Here is a 13,340-nt window from a genome sequence, read left to right as displayed (position 1 = left end):
AGCCAGACCTTTTTTCAATCAAAGCAATATTTCATGCAGATACAATATAATCTCACACGGATAGATACCAACACACTATGCTAACATCTGTAAAACAGACAATTACAATCAACTCAGTTTTCTTCCTACAGAACAAGATAGGCAGTTTTAAAAAGAACTGACGACAATCATTGTGCAAGCATAAGCACTAATATTTCACAATTTATTTTTTTCAGAAATAAAGGATGTACAAACTGTACATACTCATCTCAACCCTAGTCACATTGAGTGGACTGGATTGAGAGCTGTACTGTCTCGTTTATATATTTGAATAATCCTGCACTTCATTGTGATAGACATATTTTCCAGAGGACAAGGTTTCCCTTGTGGTGTGTTTTTCGGAGCGTATTTGGGCTGGAATGTTTTCGGTTTCTAAAGCAAGCATTTGCAGATAAAATCTAAACACAAAATCTGCCCAAGAGAACAAACTGTAAGAGCTGCAGTGCAGTTTACTGTTTTGCAAAATCAGCCATTAACAGACCTTAAACAATCTAGAAGATATTTAACTGAATTTTTCTCTCTGAGGTTCACTTAGATAAGGGAAAAAGGAGACGAGAGAAATTGCAGGAGAAGGAGGAGCTGATCTGTCTCAAGGTGGAGCTGTATCTTGTATTAAATGACATTGGCAGATTAAAACTCTCTTGTGGGGAAGGGCTTAAAGGCTGAGTCAAAAGCCAAGAAGTCTCTTTATTTACGCCTACCTCCCAGCCCCTGGCAATCTGACTAATAACAAACTGAGCTAACAGGAAAGACTAGAAAGAGCAGAGAGAACACAGAAGCAGCTTGGATCTCAAAATCTGACAAACCAAGTGATCAAGTCAAGCTCTGCTGAGCATCTTGTTTGTTTACTGCATCCAAATGCTTGCAAACAGTTAAGTATATGCAGAAAAGTCAGCATAGCCGTGAAGTATGCTGTGAATTTTAATTGAGGAAAAAGGACAGCTGCTTACAGGATGGTCTAGTGTGTACGCTGCCTGGAAGATTTTTTCAGTTGAACACTTTGTCTTCTGAACAAGGATTTTAACTTTATGGAGCTGTAGTATTACCAGAGCTTTCAGCAAAGTGAAACTCAGAAGAAAGTGTGCATTCTTCACAGGGAAAAATTACATTGCATTGAAACAGCTGCTCCAACTGTGCATTACTGAGATTTTCAGGGAGTGTTACTGCTGTACAGGTAAGAAAGATTCCAGTTAGTAAATTAGCTTAGCATATGAGAAAATAATTTCTCATTACCAGTTGAATTTATTATTCTGCATGACTTTTTATAACTTTTATGTTAAATGATGGCAGTTTATACTGTATTTCAAAGAGTCTCCCAGGTGCATTTATTCAAATTGCCAACTGTGTAGAATGTGTGTATTAAGGAAACGCTGATTTCAGATCCCTTGAGGGGGGAGGAATGGGTGTTTGCTTTTATTTCCTGAAGTGCATGAATGATTTTGAATGCATCATCTGATTGTGATTCCTTTCAGAATTTAACAAACAATCCCAAAGGCTTTTAGAAATTACCAGTTCTTAGCTTGAGGCTTGGAAATTCTTCAACATGCATTTTTTAAATAGCTGAATTAAAACAACCAACGAAACAAAACCCCAAGTAAAATGAAACAAGCTATTTCAATGTTTTAAAAGCATCAATTCAAAAACATTTAATAATATAAATAGTTGATTATTACTTGTCAGATATGTGATGTCTTTTCTATAAGGTGACTACTTCTGAAAGTATTCAACTTTACCTCTTAGAAAGGACTGTGACATTTTTTAGTCTTCTAGAATTCCTACTGCAAAAACCTCAGTTACAGTATGCAGTTAGTAGTGACTTACATGAAAGCAGGTAAAACTAACAAACTTAAGTTACTGTGTAGAATTTCATGAAAAACCTCACCACATGAGAGAGAAAAAGTTCAGCTTTGTCAAGTCTTTTAAATTAAGTTTTATTTTATTATGAATGCTTTCAGTTAAATGTTCATCATCTGTTACTTGAAAGCAGTTTTTATTTTACAGTAGTAGCCCACTGGGAGCTTCATTACATATTCTTAAGTGTTCAGGCCAAAAAAACATTGGAGAAAGGAAAAAAGAATACAAATCACCTATTATTTTTTGCTCTGTGTGTTTGTGTGTGTGACAGTTCTGGCAGTGTTGCCCCTGGAAGTATGATGATGATTAAAATGGGAATGTTTTCCAATCGGTTACAAATGTTGTTACTTTCATCTCTAAGAGGCGGGCTTTCATTTTTGTAACCTAATTTCTCAATATTCACTAGAATGCAACATGCTTTTCAATGTTGCATTCAACATTGCTTTTCAAATTTTTTTTTTCCATTTAATTTTGCTCAGGGACTTTGTAAGTGCAGTTTGAATTTGATGGAGATTTAAGCTGGAATTCCTGCAGAGAAAAAGTGTACAGAAATAAAATCTAATTAGTCATACAGTAGATTTGAAGCTGACAACTGTGTCAAGAGCCTGTATTTTTTACCTTGGGTCATTGGAAAGGTTATTGATTCATGTAAAGCAAGAGTAAATCTCTAGCATAATATGATCCTAGAATTATTCTGCATACTTCAATATAACATCTTGACATGTTGTGTTTTATTTAATACTTCTTGGAAAAACAAACTTAAATACATATATATTAAACATAGGCATCTGGAGTTCAAGGAGTGTTACATGAGACAACAAAATTATTTGTTCTACTGAAACAGAGATAAAAGGTTGTATTTTCAGGGACACTTTTTCTCACACTGTGAATTGCACTTACTACTTCTAAACTCATGCATCTACTCCAGCTTATGAGGAACTTCTAATGAAGAAAAATGTAATTCACTGTGCACATATTTGCTGTTGTTGCTTTTGTGTATGTGTGTGTGTGTATTACTCATACCACAGCACTTAAATGCCTGCGTGTATAAATATTTGCAATCCATTTTAAGGTAAACTTTGAGAAATGGTGTTGCTAGTAACAAATGTACATGATAATTAATATATGTATTGGTGAGATGCCAAATTGTATGACCACACTATAAGAATGTTCATGCATGTAATTGAATAGATCCTTGTAAAACATTCTAATCATTCAGAAATTAACACTTCAGCTGGTTAATTGTGTAGTGACATTCTGTACTCTGTGTTCCAATCACTTACTTTGAAAGATCAAGTGACCTTTGATAGGCAGATTACTTAGGAAATCTGCTTAGTTCAGTTCTAAAATAAATAGTGTACCCTCAAAAAAGTTCTTGTGTATTAAACAATCCATTCCATTGCAAGATTATTTTTTTTAAGGAAATGTAGACATATTTAATTAAAGATTATAATAGTAATTTCACTCCATCTCATATATCAAGAATTACCATTGTCCTTGTTAATTAGACAACCTTGACAGAAAGAAACAGAATCTTCAAATGGAGTGTAGAAAAACTTAAATCAGTTATAACAATTATAACAAATACTTGATTTCAATGTGTAAATTTTGCTTGTGACTCCATAGCTGTGCTGAAATGATGCATTTCTCAGGTATTGCAAAGTTCAAGACCACCTTGACAGGTGATTTAAGTTACATAACATATGGATGATATTTGTGATAATTTTAAACTTGTAAAGCACAGTTAGTTTCATGTTCATTTCAGGATTTTTGTGGTAATTAATGATTACAATAATGGGAACGAATCTAACTAACTTCAGAAAAGAATGTTTGCCTATATGTTCCTTCTGACATGTACTGCATTGTCAGTTCTCTCTTTTTTTTATTTTAATTGTGTACACAATTATTTTATGTATGTTTTATGTACACACATAATACAGTACTATGCGCTGTGTTCCCACTTTCACTAAATATCCACAAATTATAACATATACATTAAAATTTAACTAAAGAAAAAGAATTATTTTGTTTACTTCCTTTTCAGTTTGGGGGTACAAGGATTGCGTAGGAAATGTCTTTTGATTTGCATACATAATGTAGAACCAAAGGAGAGGTTATCTATATCATGACTGAATGGGCATTTCCTCACAACACATTGTCAAACAAAACCAAATCTTGTGTCTTCTCTTCATCAACTGGACAACATTAAGTTGATCTTAGCAAGGTACTCTTAAAATTTGCAGTGCTATATGGTGACACAAAGCAACCATTCAAAATAATATATTAACCTTGATAAAAGTTGCTCAGGGCAGTAATTTATTACTGCTGTCCACTGTCAAAACATCCTATATGGTCTATAAATAAAGACAACACACTCCTGATTATCTCCTACTTTGGTGTGTCAGGAGGAAAGTACTGTAGCACTCCCCTTGTAACTGTGTTTATGGATTCAGTATATTAAACTAAATATATTTTTTTTCTGCTTAGAAAATCATTGAAATGTTTTGCACTATGTAATATTGTTTAAAAGGTGAGGCAGCTCAATGACAAGTACTAGCAATGATTACGGCTCCACCCTGGCCCAGAAAAAAAAAATCAACCCTGTGAAATCATGAATTTATCACTTTTCCTTTTTCCTGTTTGTTTTGTTTTTTTTTTTTCTTTTTTTATAGAATCTGCTGGGCAACATGAAGCTCTGGATTTTTATTCTATATTTGGTTGTGGTTGCATCTGATCCTTTCCTGTCACAGCCTTCTTTTTCTTCAGTCAGAGGATCTTGTCAGAGTTTGTGTTCCTGTGAAGAAAAGGATGATACCATTATTATAAACTGCGAAGAAAGAGGTATCACGATGGTCTCAGAAATAAATGTCCCACCATCACGGCCTTTCCATCTTAATCTGTTAAACAATGGCCTAACTATGTTACACATGAATGAGTTTGCTGGCCTTATTAATGCTATCTCTCTACATCTCGGTTTTAATAATATTGCAGATATTGAGCCTGGGGCTTTCAATGGTCTTAGTCTTCTTAAGCAACTTCATATCAATCACAATTCTTTAGAAACACTTAAAGAAGATACATTTAATGGATTGGAAAATTTGGAGTTTCTTCAAGCAGACAACAATTTCATCACAGTGATTGAAGCAAGTGCCTTCAGTAAGCTCAGTAGGCTTAAAGTGCTTATTTTGAATGATAATGCCATTGAGTATCTTCCTCCAAACATATTTCGTTTTGTGCCATTGACCCATTTAGATCTTCGCGGAAACCAGTTACAGACGCTGCCCTATGTTGGCTTTTTGGAACATATTGGTAGAATACTAGACCTTCAGTTGGAAGACAATAAATGGGCCTGTAACTGTGATTTGCTGCAGCTGAAGATATGGCTAGAAAACATGCCTCCTCAGGCAATAATAGGTGATGTTGTATGCAATAGTCCTCCAGGTATCAAAGGCAGCATCTTAAGTCGATTGAAAAAAGAATCACTTTGTCCCACTCATCCTGTCAATGAACTTGAAGATCCTTCAGGGTCACTGCCCTTGGTTGTAACGACCTCTATCAGTGATAGTCACCTATCAACTAAGGTGATTCCTATCCTGAAAGCTCCTACTAAAGAACCAAGTTTAGTACTTCATACTTTAAAACCTACTACTCAGTTTCCGGGAATTTATTGTCCCGTCCCCTGTCACTGCACCAGCCATATGCTCTCAGGAGTTCTCATGCACTGCCAGGAGCGAAATATTGAAAGCTTGTCTGATTTAGGACCCCCTCCTCCAAATCCTAAAAAGCTTATTCTAGCTGGAAACATTATTCAGACATTACTGAAATCAGATCTTGTGGGCTATGCCAGCCTGGAAATGCTTCACTTGGGAAACAATCGCATTGAAAATCTTGAGGAAGGATCCTTTACGAATCTGACTAGACTGCAGAAGTTGTATCTCAATGGCAATCACCTTACAAAGCTAAGTCAGAATCTATTCCTTGGCCTTCAGCACCTTGAATACCTGTACCTTGAATATAATGCCATCAAAGAAGTTTTACCAGGGACATTTAATGCAATGCCAAAACTTAAGGTCCTCTACTTAAATAACAACCTTCTGCAGACTTTGCCACCCCATATCTTTTCAGGTGTTCCACTCACCAGATTAAATCTGAAAACAAACCAATTTGTTCATTTGCCTGTGAGCAATGTCTTGGATGAACTGGATATGCTGGTACAAATTGAACTTGAAGACAACCCCTGGGACTGTACATGTGATTCAGTTGGGCTGCAAAAATGGATACAAAAACTGAGTAAGAATACAATGATGGGTGATATTTTTTGTAAATCTCCAGGACACCTAGCGAAAAAAGAACTGAAATCCCTAAACAGTGAAGTCTTGTGTCCAGGTTTAATAAACAGCCCTGCCCTACCAACTCATGCCAGTTTTGTTGTTGTGACAGTTTCTTCTCCTACTACCAACACCGCAGACACTATCCTGAGGTCCCTTACAGATGCTGTTCCACTTTCTGTTCTAATATTAGGACTTCTAATTGTATTTATAACGATTGTATTTTGTGCAGCGGGAATAATTGTCCTTGTTCTGCATCGGCGACGAAGATGCAAAAAGAAACAAGCAGATGAACAAATGAGAGATAGTAGTCCAGTTCACCTTCAGTACAGCATGTATGGGCATAAGACAACACACCACACAACGGAGCGCCCAGCTGCAACTCTTTATGAGCAACGTATGGTTACTCCCATGGTTCAGGTCTACCGCAGCCCATCCTTCAGCCCCAAGCATACTGAACAACAGGAGGAGGGAAGTGAGAAAGAAGCTAGCGATTCCAAACATCTCTGTCGAAGACTCCTGGAAAGAGAGAACAGCTCACCTCTTACAGGTTCAAATGTCAAATATAAGGCTACAAATCAATCTGCTGAATTTCTGCCTTTTCAGGACACCAGCTGCTTGTATAGAAACATTCTTGAAAAAGAGAGAGAACTGCAGCAACTAGGGATCACAGAGTACCTAAGAAAAAACATTGTCCAGCTCCAGCCTGATGTGGAAGTTCATTATCCTGGAACACATGAGGAACTAAAGCTAATGGAGACACTCATGTACACCAGGCCAAGAAAGGTTTTTCTAGAACAAACTAAAAATGAGTATTTTGAACTCAAAGCTAATTTACATGCTGAGCCTGACTACCTGGAAGTCCTGGAGCAGCAAGCATGAAGTGATAATATGTTGGGGTGGGGCTGAATTTCTGTAATTCTGTTTTAAGTTGGAACCATTGTAAATAAAAGTGCCTTATAATAACATGTCAACAGTCAAAACTTAAGCACAGCAGTAATCCTAGCAAAAAAACCCTCAGGGATCACTGTGGGAAGCCATGGGGTTTTGTGCAGGCAATATGTCTCACCCCAAGTTAAACATGAACTTTGTGTGATTGAACTGTGGGAGGAAGATTGCTTATTGCAATATTCCTCAACATTTTAAATAGGTGTGTATGCCACTCTCCATTCTGTGCCCAACCTATGGAAAAAATGTTACCTTTATTCTTTCTTTTTTTACCTCAGTTTAATTAGATTCCTTTTTAAAAAAGCACCTGTGTTTGTAGTTGCAAGGTTCGAGTGTATTGGTTAAGTTAGTACATGCTCTGTGTACTTGACCATTGTCTACAACTACACCAAACATACTCTTACAATAAATATGAAAGGAGCTGAAATGTTGTCATACTAAATGTCAGTTTAAAAAAACAAAACACAAAAAGAAAAGATTTTTGTGTATACACACAGAGCCTGCAAATATTTCAGTTTTTTACATGGAACTTCATCACGTGCATTCTGTATCAGTATGTGGAAGGAAAAATATGTAACTATGTTTACCCAACAACTTCAGTGAAGAAAAAAGCAAGCCTTTTGCTACTTTCCCTATCTGATAGCTTTACCTAGGTTTGGACAATCTTTTCTTGAGTTGCTGCTATAAAATATTGTGCATCACTGGTGTTTCAATACATAATCCTGGGCAATTTGAAAAGCTACTGAGAATCAGCTGTAAATACGTTACTGTGTTTAATAAGTTTAATTTTTTAATATAACTATATATATAAATAACTTCTGTGCTGGCTTTAAATATTCTTGGAGGAAATGAGTTTGCTATGGCTAGGAACTTTCAAGTGCAAATACAGGTTTTTTCTCACCCTACCCAAAAGCAACTCCCAGACAGAATGACTGCAACAATACACACGAGAGGAAGAATAATAGTATTTAGCTGTTTGTACAAAAATATGTTATATTTTCTGAAATTAGAAGGAAAAAAGTATTGTGGGAAAAATAGGTTAAAAAAAGTAGAACACTGCAGGTTTATTTTTGCAATGAATTCTAGCTAGATATATATTTACTATTTATTCTGCATAATATTTTATTTTTTTCAACTCACAAGAAAAGAAAAAGATTACTTCTTGCTGCCTTTCAAGCAAATCAAGGATCGGCTCTCTATCAATGAAAAAGAAATAAAGAGGTTTCTTAATGTCTTTTTCTTAAAGATCACTTTTTAAAGAAGGCAGCAACTTCTGCATGCACAAGTTTAGAACTGTTTGGGAATTAAACATAATGCTTCTCACTCTTGTCGTGTGGACAGAAGCATCCTGTCCAGAGTGCAGTAAGGCCATTCAATTTCTGTGCATGACTTACATGGTGCCAAAACACAAATTCTAACCTGCATTTATCTTCCCTAAGCAAATCTTTTGTAAACTGACTATGCATGAACTTTTTTTTCTAATTTCTATTTGTAGAGGGAAAGATCAGCTTAATTACCACATGTCTACATATGTATGTTAAAGTTAGCATTGAAGTCTTGATAAACTCAATGTAAAAGGTATATTATTTAGTTCAGCTTACTGTTAATGTCTTACCTATTTGTATATATAAATGTGAGTTCTTCATATTCTTTGTACATAAGTTTCTGACAGAAAATTTTCCCATACTACATACGATAGTCAGATTCTCAGTTCTTTCAAATTTGCATAAAGATACTGACTTTGGTGGTGCTATATTAATTTCTGTAAATTGAGGATCTGATCACACATTGTCTCTGTTAACAAATCAACTTCTTTATTAACATCTTTGAGGTGTCGTCAATTTGCTATGGAAATTAAACTTGTTGGTTTCCAAAAATCAAAATGTCAATTATTAGAGAATAAGTATTATTTCCTCTTTCTATGACTGAGAATAATGTAGTTCAGAAAACCTGTGACTTAGGAGGGTTAGGAAGAGTAAATCTGGTGACAATGTATTTGTTTCATTGCTATCTTTATTCCAGACTAGTAAAGATAATGTTAAGTATTACTTGTGCAGGTAAGAGTGAGACAAAAGGGAAAATACAGTTATATTAACTTTACATTAACTTAAGTATCTAGTGTTATTTTAGCTGTCCTTGCATATTCAAGACATGTGAATGGGCTACATGGATATGCCATAGAACCTATGAAAACCTATGTCCTGATCTGGAGGAGAAACTGGAGTCCAGGTGGGATGGCTTAGAGCATCAAAGACTAGATGTCTACATTTAAACAATTTAATTTCACACAGAAAACAATCTAAGTAACTTTATTATTTGAAATAATTAAGATCCAATGAAAAATTAAATTCAGTCAATGGAATTGACACAAGAAAGCTTTGAATATTGAACCAGATCCACTAATATTACTATTTTTCAAATTCTCAAAGATTTCAAATTAGTGTAGAGAAAAAAAAATTTAAAAAAAATGTACAGGGTACTTGATAGCATAGTTTATTATTTTAGTGTCTTTCATTTCTGTAGTTATTTCCATTAGTGAAAAATGGCAGTAAAAATCATACCCTGCAATTGGCAAGATGCAGGAAATTATGATTCAGTCCCTCAGGCCTAGATTTAAGAGAAATAGCTTCAGACTAAAGACAATTGCCACATGCACAGATGTCACTTTGCTTAGCTGTTAACAGTTACTTTGCAGAATGTTGAGGACAACTGTGTGGCAAAACATTCTTCTTCGTTGCAGTCTCAAACTTCAGAAATAAGAGTGAGCTAAATTCATGTCAAAGCAACTCAGTTATACAGCTGTATCAGAGCATCACACAGCAGAATTAAAGAGAGGTTTGGCTTTTAGCTTTCCCTCAGCAGCCAGATTCTCATCATTCATTAAATAAAGGCAACTGTACTCTGTGGCAGTCTGTAACACTGCAAGTGGTTTTGCAGTATCTAGGAATCACTACAACGTGGCACGTCATCCACTTTCCTATCACCTGTCCCTACTGGACTGCCATGTAACGAAAGTTTGCATGATGAGGAGAGATGGGTCTGCCAATAGCCTTACCTCTTAATAACGTTCTCAGACAGTAACTTTCCAGCTATGAGGAAACTTCATATTGCCATAACAAAAAGGGATAAGAATTTGGCCTTATATGATTATTCTTCAGCTGAAGAACATCAATATGTTCTGATAAAAATACAATCACAACATAAGGAAGGTATCACATGCAAAGAAAGAAGGATGCAATATCTGTTTCTAAAAGTTCCTTGGAGCATTTTCATTATAACTATTAGAAATGTGTCCTTAATTTTATTGGTGTTTGTAGAAAGTTGAGAATATTCAGATTTTTTTTTTATTAAAACTATTTTGTCTTTTTTTTTTCTTTCCCAGTGACAGGCACAGTTAAGCGGTTTGATACATTTCACTTAGCTAGAATAAAGGAGGCTGGAAGGCAAAGCATGTTTCACAGTCTGCAACAAAGTGGATCCATTTTTCTCCTGTCAGCACGATAGTTTGAGTGCGAGAACAGTGCTTCGTCAAGCACACTGGTGTACATGGCAGCTATGTTATTGTTGTTAAGGTACCTCAAGGTAACTAACACTACCATCTTCCCCCTCACATTTGAGTGAAAAAAAAATATTAAATAGCACTATAAATGTGTTCCCTAAATAAACAGATATTAAAGTAATATATTGTACTTTATTATTTGAAACTGGTTTTACCTTTTCAACTTCATAAAAGTCAAATGTATTTCTCTCTCTTTTTCTTCGTGCTACAGGTATTTTTCACACAGACTTTTAGTATTGGTACTTGAATATATTACCTGCAGTGATGTCTCTCGCAACATCTAAACAGAAAAAAAAACAATCCCCCCACCAAAAAGCTTTTCCCATAAAACCTGTAAATTTACACATAAATTAGGGTATTTGCCTATTCAGAAATGGTCCAACATTTTCACACATTCTTCTCTATTAAAATGACAGATTAACCTTTCTGTAACCAAATTCTAGACTGAAAGTGAGTTCATATTTTTTGTCAGTGATGTGTCAAATCTACAAGATTCAAATGCAATTGTTTTTCAGTCATTGTTTCTCTGATTGTAATCTGAGGATCAAGTTTTGTCCCCTCTTTGCATGACAAAGGAGTCCCCAGCATGACCCCAAATACAGGATGTTTACAATATGTCACATACCTACAAAGAGTTTACTAATTATACAGTATGCTCAACTGTAAAGATAAGTTTGACTGGGACAGAAAAACATCTTATAAAGATACATTTCTGGTTTGTTAATAAAAAAAAGGTATTTACCACAAATAAAACATTATTTCACAGGATAAAGTAGTGGCGGCAAGGGAAAAATGGAGACTGAATCTCAAAGTCATCATCAGAGAGGGATTCCGGATTATCATTCTGAGGATGCCATTGTCTACATCAATATACTTCATCAGCCACACGAACACAATCTACAAGTTTCATGTAGATGCACGGAAATTTTCATGAGGGAAAAACCCAATCAAGCACTTGTCTTAAATCAAAAGATCAGCTGAGAAACTTTCTGAAGACTGGCACATTTCTCTTCTCTTGTGTTCCCCAACATAGAATACCTTTGTTTCCATTAATAAATTTCCATCTTGTACAAATCTTGCCCAGCCATAGACAGCCCTCTGGGAATACAATATATTGTTGCAACTGGAGCCTACTCCTTGGAGAGGTTTTGCGGTGTGTGCATTGCATTCAGTAGTCTATTCCTCTGGGACTTGATGTTTGGTGCACCCTGTTGGGTTTGAGGCTATGGAAGATGGATCTATTACTGATCTTGTATTATAAGTCAAAAGACCTGTCCCTTTTTGATTTTCTGAAGTTTATGACATTCTTGATCTTGTTCAAGGAGTTAGTGTCAAATCCTTTTGTTCCTTGAAACAGAAGTTAACTGTAGCTGGAACCAATATGGGGAAGTTAATCACCATACTGAAAAGATATAGCATGGAGTTTTTTTCCTGCACGTCTCCTAACAGTCAACTTTGGCTTTTTGACACAACAGAACAAATTCTTAAGAGCCACAGTCTAATGGAAAGCAGCTAACCTCGAGGAAGAAAGTAAAATGCCAGATGGTGTTCAGCTCTATGAAAGCAAGATGCAATGAAGATCTTTATGACACCAAGATGCAATGAATTTTTTTTTTTTTAATTCAGCTTCACTAATATGGAGTGCAAGTACATGTGCACAGCACATTTCATAAAACATTTACCAAAGTTCTGTGTTTTAAGATATTAACTTCAAAAAATTCAGAGTATGTTCTTCCTATTACTACTGGAAAGATGACTTCTACTCCTGCTACTACTTTTAGTTCATGCAATGGAATGAGTTAACAGAGAAAAGAAGAAACAACTTGAAGAAATTTCAAGGAGAAATGTTATTTATTGTAACTTTACCTGTTTGGCTTTGCAGATTAATTGATCCAGATTATTTCATTTTCAGATAAATTGTTTTGCAAGTTAAGATATTTAAAAATTCTTCCAGTTGTAATTAATTACCAAATACACTGCAGAAGAGTAAATAATTAATTGCTCAAACAGAAGGAAGTCTGAAACCTTTTATATATGCAGAAATTCTATGAAACATTAGCATAAACTTGCATTTTAAAATAAACTATAATATTTATTTTGTTAGCTCATAAAATTACATATTATTTTTAGTTTTAAATTAAGACACATCTCAGCATTTTTGAATTTTTTAAAGCCAACATAACACTTCAATAATGACACACATTTGGGTTAAATACATATTAAATGGTTCCATACTAAGACATATTAAAAAAATAATATCATCAAATATAACCTGATGCTCCCCCGTCTTTCTCTGTTGAAACTTTCGCTGTGAAAAAAAATGAGTAAGGAGACCAAAGAAGAAGATTAATTCTTTTGTATCTTTGTGATAAGCACTTTTTGAGGAGTAGAATATTATGTATTCCCAACCCTGTGGTGCAGTATGTTCCCCCAGTTCATATGAGATGTAATTATCTAAGAAGATCAGACTTAAAACAATTAAATGCATGACATTCTTAACAGAAAGGTTGGCCTAACTAGTAGTCTATGCAATCATGCTCTTTTGTAAATGGAAGGTTGTTGCAATGGCACTTTTTAAAAAGATCCTGTGTGTCAAATATCCTTTGAATATA

At 35.1% G+C, this 13,340-nt stretch overlaps 1 protein-coding gene across 1 annotated transcript; it reads left to right on the top strand.

Annotated features, from left to right (window-relative positions):
• Positions 1-682: 682 nt before the first annotated feature.
• On the top strand, positions 683-7,464 carry SLITRK6 (SLIT and NTRK-like family, member 6). Its single transcript, XM_010291181.1, has 2 exons — positions 683-1,213; positions 4,566-7,464. The coding sequence occupies exon 2, from the start codon at positions 4,581-4,583 to the stop codon at positions 7,101-7,103; it is 2,523 nt and encodes an 840-aa protein (XP_010289483.1). The 5' UTR covers positions 683-1,213; positions 4,566-4,580; the 3' UTR covers positions 7,104-7,464.
• Positions 7,465-13,340: the final 5,876 nt, after the last annotated feature.

The sequence above is a fragment of the Phaethon lepturus genome, unplaced genomic scaffold (assembly GCF_000687285.1).
Source record: "Phaethon lepturus isolate BGI_N335 unplaced genomic scaffold, ASM68728v1 scaffold2267, whole genome shotgun sequence".
Lineage (NCBI taxonomy): Eukaryota > Metazoa > Chordata > Aves > Phaethontiformes > Phaethontidae > Phaethon > Phaethon lepturus.
The sequence above is the reverse complement of the archived record's forward strand: the minus strand, read 5'-3'. Positions and strand labels throughout refer to the sequence as shown.

Coding starts and splice junctions, on each gene's coding strand:
- SLITRK6 (XM_010291181.1), top strand. CDS start 4,581: ATGAAGCTCTGGATTTTTATTCTATATTTGGTTGTGGTTGCATCTGAT.